The following is a 7,340-nucleotide window of genomic DNA, read 5'->3' as shown; positions in this document are numbered from 1 at the left end:
GGATTACCTGGTCCTAAGTGGCAGTCACTTAATTGCAGAACTGACATACTCACTAAAGATAAAAGATGCTGCAAGTCTGGGGACACACACATGTGCATTGGTGGTAATTACAACCAAAAACCCTGGCAAGACAATGAAGTTGTCAATTTTCCTTTAGCAATAAAAAAGGAGCTTGTTTTTCTAGACACTAGCTTACACCCATCTCAAAATAGCAAACTTTGATTTCAAACACTCAAGGCTTTGCTTTCTCACACAATACCCTAAATATAGAAAGGCTGGAGTTTTCTCCTGGAATGTATAATTAACTGTCATTATAGGAGGGAAATTTAGTTCCCTTTGTATTGTTCAGTGTAAATACCATTATTGGAATGTATACAATTCTGGAGACTTGTCAATGTGCACAACAGAGCTGTACTTTTTATGACTTGGTCCTGCTAACTGTCACGTTAAATATTGACATAAGATACCGTTAACCACATTCCTAAAATCTGAACACAAAATGAAAGACTGGTACAGGTAAACAAAATGTTTACCAATATTCATCACAATGGCAGTGTATGTATAAGAATCACTCTACACACAACTTTGCAGAGGAAACTACATTATGTAACACACATACTTCATTTTCCCTCCCACAACTTATTATTGCAACATAACAACTTATGTGACAAATAGAGCACAATGATCAATAAAGGAACAAGTAACACAATGCATTTTTCATAGCACTGTTTTTGGTGTGGTATCAGACTGAAAACAGTATTTCATTACCACCATAATAATATTCTTCATATTGTTACAAGTAACACAATTTTCTCAAGGATCCCCATATGATCCTGATAACTATTCTAATGGGTATAATTGAAATTAACAGTGTTCCAAATGAAATGAATTCACAATACAACTCCATACATTTGAATTCTTTTAATTATACAAAAAGGAATTTCACATGTAAGAGTTCTCCTACACTTACATCATTCTACTTTGTCTTGACAGTCCAAATATTTTGGTCATAATCAGGAACTTTACTTTCACTTTACAATACTTCTGTATAGTGAGAATGTTAATGGTTAAAATGAATTAAGCAGTCACTCATATTTATAAAGTAAACTACAAGTTTTATCTAGATTTTCCTCTGGCAGCAACTTTTACATTTGTTTTCCTGCTTCTCACTATGTGGGAAGAAGACTGGAGAGAGGAGAGGGGGAAGGGTTCTTTTCTCTTTCTTGTAACTATCCCGCAATTTCTCTGCAGAGCTGGAATGAACAATTTTCATAGAAAATTCAACTGTACATAAAAATCAGGAGGCCCACGCTCTACCCATACAAATGTAAAATTTTTCAATATATTAATATCCCTTGCTGCAGTTACAGGAAGCATCTAAGTTTTCACAATGATGCATTACAAAACACTTCAACAATAAAACAAAAACATTTTCTCTGAAGCACTCTGGCTTGATAATGGACTATCAGTTTTGTGTTACTGTTACATATTCTGACAACAGACAACGAAATGCAATAAAGTGCTGTGACTTATAATAATGTACTGTTTTTATGACTACCATAGTAATCAACATCTAACAATCTGATTAGCATGCTATGTCAATTTATGTATTGAGCATAGCATCAGGAATTTTACAACACAAATGAAGTAACCTTTTCCTGTGGGGACAAATGTGTCATCAGAAATAAACATATGGCAATGAGTTGTTTGCGTGTAATCAGTCCATAACTGATGTCATGAGAATATTAATACCATGTCTCACTTACAAGTAGCTACAACAAAAGATATTTCATAATATGTCAGAATTAATTATGTAAATGTTATTAGTGGACAGACAGTTTTACACCCTATAAAATTATTTACTTTAACTGCAGGATAGTGGCCAGCATGCAAAAGTCACATCCGCAACAATGTTCTATCATAATTGATTATTTGGTACACACTTGCCTGAAAAAAATTAACAACACAGAAAAACAATAAAACAGCTGTTGATGTAGTACTGCAGAAAGTAACTTACTTCAGTGAATCATCCACACAAAATTCTAGCCCTGTAGCTTTTATAGAAACATGAGTAGGGTTATTAGCATACATCTCTTACTACTTACTGATGTTGTTACATCTGACAAGAACTTTTTCCAATTTGTCCACGACTTTTGCTCACATTTTGTACTTTTTATCATCATTCTAGTTTGTAATTCTTCTCTTGCCATCATACGTTCATTACCATTCAGAGACTTTCAGGCCCCCATAATTTCAGTTGTCACTGTTTTTTTCGTATTCTACTTTTTTGTTTCATTCACTATTAGCAATGACGTGGGTCAACTCTACAAATTTACCATTTTGCAAGTGAGGAAAGAGGGAAACAGAGACAGACAGACAAATAGCTCCAACATATTTCAATGGAGTGCATAATTAGCTAACACTCAAGTGCACAGGGGGAGAAAAATATGAAGTGTTTCATTATACAGGACAATTTCAGATACAAGTTAAATTTACTGGGGACTTGTATTTTTCAGTGGCTCCCTCCCTCCCACCACTATAAATGTATCAACCAACTAGCATTCTATATCTGTAAAAATTAATCTTTTGAGGCTTCACTGTACTTGCGAGTATGGGAAAAAATCTAGTACACTGGCACACTTACCACAACAAGGGCTACAAACTGATAAATGATGTGTTACATAAATTGACTGATGTTGCACTGTTTTATATAAATACATGGATCCAAACAGAAAGTAACTAAATTCTAAGCTGCATTGAGCCCATAAATGCCATCATTCCATGTTTTGGTTCGGTTCAAGTTTCTGTTTTTGGGGGCAAAGATAAACAGAATAAATAACCTTACTCTACAAGGTGCTAATGCTATCAGATCTTGCAAAACACATAACCAAATGAACATTTCAAGTAAATGTTGCGTCCCAACAGTATCCGGATGGAAACTGACCCTCTCCTCCTCTAACTCTGTGTGTGTGTGTGTGTGTGTGTGTGTGTGTGTGTGTGTGTGTGTGTGTGTGTGTGTGTGTGTGTGTGTGTGAGAGAGAGAGAGAGAGAGAGAGAGAGAGAGAGAGAGAGAGAGAGAGAAGAGGCGGGGGAAGGGAGGGGTTAGCAGGAGGAAAATCGTTAAAGAAACAAGGAGGACAAGGACAGAGCTACGGAAATATGATGTAATTAGCTTCCACATTACAATAAACTGTATCAGTGCTTGTGTCAGCTATACTTATTCGTGACCTGCTTCAGCTGCCTCGAGTCAGAATTACTGTTAGTAAAAAGTAAGCAATATTTACATTTTTCAAATTATTTATATATTCAATAAGAAGTATTGATTATCACATTTATGAATGATTTTGCATTTAATGCTGAATTAATTACATGTACTTATCTTGGTATGTACAAAGAATGAAAATAAATACATATATTACAAACAATGATTATCGGTTTTCTGTACAAGATAATATTACGCAATATGCAAAACAAAATGCAATTTTGTATTTGCACGGCCATAAGAATCAATCCGTATGGACATATATGTACAGAACGACCATATAGGTCGTCAACATTTTTTTCATGATGTGACATTTTCGCATTATGATGGCAGTAAATTAATGTGGAATGCACACGGTTCATCTACACCGCAATGTTACATTCCTCTGACTGTAAACAACAAGTCAGTCTATCACAGTAAAAAATACTCTACTACAGTAAACAAATCCACCAGTAACATCACCACCACATATGACTTACGATATACACTAGCCTGGCATCAGTACAAAAATTCAGTAATGAAATCAACATAGCTACATTTTCTGCAATTTGTGAAATTTGTCACTGTGATCAATGAAAAAGAAAGCTACAAATAGATAAAATACTCTTAACAGCTTCAGACAGCTATAAAAGCAAAAATGACTTCACACTAGCAACAAACAACAAACAATAATTCTATATGTTGTTACACTTCATTTCAAGTGTAACACATTTTCAGTCTTCGGTTATGTTTTACCCTCTGAAGTCATAGTGGTGGTTTATAGAAAATCGTGGCAGCTTTTCACGTAGGAAAATGTGATGCACATTATAAATGCAGGGAAGAGAAGTGATCCATAACTATTCTGACAGATGGGAAAGCTGGCTGGCAAACATTTAAAAAGCTATGCACCACATGTATCACTGCACCTCTGCATCAGGGAGAGAAGATATTGCACTTTGTAAGTCTCTCTGCCCACTGGAGAAGAACAAGGTGGTCGTATAGGTGTGTATCTGTAATGTCTCTTTAAATGAAGGACCAGCCCATTTTTCACTTCTCATTTTGCTTCAACTGTAGCGTCCACGTTCTCAGAAAAACAGACAGTGAAAACTTAACATTCATCTACAGACAAAAATCATCTTGTATCGTCAACGACAGGACACTTTTCAGTGGTGCTCAACTGCACATAACTTAAATGCCGAGTGTTAACAACGGACAACTGTACAGTCTAACACCACAGACGAATTGTACGGCATTTCCCACGTTGCGTGCAGGGCAGTGGGAACTAGAGGCCGTAGTGCTGAGGCCAGCCGAAGCCAGCAGCTGGCATCTGCCACGGCACTGACGGTGTGGCCACACAGGGCCACGCTGTGCCCTAGCTGGTGCGCTGCCGCTTGCTGGCGCTCTCCTCACTGCTGGGGTTGGCGTTCATGCGGCTGAACATGTACTTCATCTGGGGCATGTACTGTATCACGTCACGTAAATGCACCAGAGGCAGAATGTCGTTGACAGACTGGCACTTCCCAGCTTCACGAAGTATCATCATCTGTTGCCTGCAATTGAAATTGTGCTTTTGTCAATATACTATTAAAAAAATATTTTTTACGTGAAATGCACAACATTTCTGATATTAATAAAATTTCACATTCTATTATCCCCACTACTCCCTCCCTTCACAGGTGAGGGATGGCAGGAGAGAATAGGGGTAGGGACCTAATCTTGATTCACCTCAGAAAGCCGTGTGCTGGACCGGGAATCGAACCTGCAGCCTTCCCCTAACATTTCAGAGACAATGTTCACCCACTGAATTTGGGTTTGAGGCTTGGATGGCCTAATGAGAATACCGAAGTTTCAACTCAGTTTTACATTTAATTTTCATTCTACATGAATTACTTGTTTCAATTGAACTCTGTGTCATGTCTGATACATACTGAAAATTAAAAATAGCTGATTGGAATGATACAGGTCTGTTCCATTGTCAATAAAACTAAAATCGTCGAAGCTAATAACCAAAACATGGAGTTCAAGAAGGGAAACTACGAACTGGGACTGATACTTGTTTTACTGTAATCAGTTTTCTACATTCAAAATATGCAATATATGATATGGAGTGTTTCCTTTTACATAGTAATTGTGAAAATCAACAAGGGACATAACTACAGACATTGCACGACACGTGCATTGAGAAACATGAACACTGGGAGGCAAAAACATTCTAAAAACCCTTCCAAAAGAAAGTCTACCAAGTTAAACACTGCATTAAAGAATTTGTTTTGTACTGATGTTTACTTTGTGCCCTCTTTCACAGCCATGTTGAAGTCTTTTTTAGAATTTTTTCTCAATCCTCTTTAATACACACAGTTATTCTAATTGTCCCACTTACTTCACTGACATTATTTGTTTAAGGGGTATCACACTGGCACTACAATTTACAGTTCAATAGTTGTGCAACTTCTCACCAGTGCTTCAGCACCACATTGAATATACTTGTAATTGTATCTCCCTCATTGTAGATATCACTTACTGACCAAAAACATTCCAAATTTCATATCAATGTCCTCAAAATTACAACTCATTATGTCTCTGTGAAAGATAAATCTTTCCACAGCAAAAACGTTGGTTTGAACACAATACTTTACCAGGCATGGTTGTTCTGTTGCTGGTGCTATGCCCTCATCTTACTCCAACGTTTGACCTTAATTATCCATCAGGTACAGGGGAACTGTACTTCAACGTGGACTCAAAACCCTGGTGGATTTGCACATTTTTCACACCTCTAGGACTGTTTGAAGATGCAACAACAGACCTTTGGATTTTGTCCGACATTTACCCACTTGGTCACAAACTACTGGTGAACAGTAACAGAAAACAACTGACATATACCACATAAGTTACATGAACTATAGAGAGTGCTTGTTGCAGAACACTTTGAAAGTCACAACATGGAATTTCCTTCACAACATTTACTTCTATTTCTTCAAAAGTACATGTGGGCAGAGGAGGAGGAGGAGGAGGAGGAGGAGGAGGAGGAGGAGGAGGAGATTGGTGTTTAACGTCCCGTCGACAACGAGGTCATTGGAGATGGAGCACAAGCTCGGGTTAGGGAAGGATGGGGAAGGAAATCGGCCGTGCCCTTTCAAAGGAACCATCCCGGCATTTGCCTGAAGTGATCTAGGGAAATCACGGAAAACCTAAATCAGGATGGCCGGACGCGGGATTGAACTGTCGTCCTCCCAAATGCGAGTCCAGTGATGTGGGCAGAGACAATCCATATTTTGACATGTATTATTTCAGAACTCCACTGAAAACTAGATTATACACCTGCAACTTGACATGTCTGTTGGGTCCTCTTTCAAAAAATGGAAAAACTTCAATTTCTCGAAGGAAGGAATATAGAGTTTGGAACCGCACTTGTCAACAAGGCCACTACAGACCGAGTATAAACTTGGACTGGAAAAGAATACTAGGTCCACCCTTTTCACAGGATTCTTCTTTTATTCTAGTTGTTAAGCAAATCCCCCCCCCCCCCCCCCAATTTGATTCAGAACCTTCCCATTTGTTATTCAATCTGCTCATCCAATCTTCAGCATTCAACTATAGCACCACATTTAAAAACCTTCGGTTCTGTTGTCTGAACCGCTTATCATCCACATTTCACTTCCACTCTATCAGGCTACACCCCAATTACTTCAGGAAAGACTTCCAAACACTTAGTGATTCTGTTTCAGCAATGCTTTTCTTCCTATTGCCAGTCTACATTTTACATCCCCTCTACTTCAACCCTCATTAGTTATTTTGCTCCCCAAATAGCAATACCTATCTACAGCTTTTAGTGTATCATTTCCTAAACTAATTCCCTCAGCACCATCTGATTTAATTCAACTATATTTCATTTCCATCGTTTTACTTTTGTTAAAGCTCATCTTATAATCTCTCCTCAAGACTTATTCCATCAAGACAATACTTATTTCATTGAACTGCTCTTCTGAATTCTTTCCTGTCCGACAGATTTACATCACTGGCAAATTTTAACCTTTTATTTCTTCTCCTTGAACTTCAATTCCAGTTCCAAGTTCCTCCTTGGATTACATCACTGCTTCCT

At 37.7% G+C, this 7,340-nt stretch overlaps 1 protein-coding gene across 1 annotated transcript in view; it reads right to left on the bottom strand.

Annotated features, from left to right (window-relative positions):
• Positions 1-906: 906 nt before the first annotated feature.
• The window catches only part of LOC126412071 (uncharacterized), a 97,874-nt gene continuing 91,440 nt past the window's right edge, over positions 907-7,340 (bottom strand). The window contains 1 exon segment of the mRNA XM_050081469.1: positions 907-4,791. Within this exon segment, the coding sequence (XP_049937426.1) occupies positions 4,614-4,791 (178 nt within the window). The 3' untranslated portion in view covers positions 907-4,613.

This window comes from Schistocerca serialis, chromosome 7, assembly GCF_023864345.2.
Source record: "Schistocerca serialis cubense isolate TAMUIC-IGC-003099 chromosome 7, iqSchSeri2.2, whole genome shotgun sequence".
NCBI classification, from domain to species: Eukaryota; Metazoa; Arthropoda; class Insecta; order Orthoptera; family Acrididae; genus Schistocerca; species Schistocerca serialis.
Note: the sequence above shows the minus strand (reverse complement) of the source record. Positions and strands in the feature narration are given on the sequence as shown.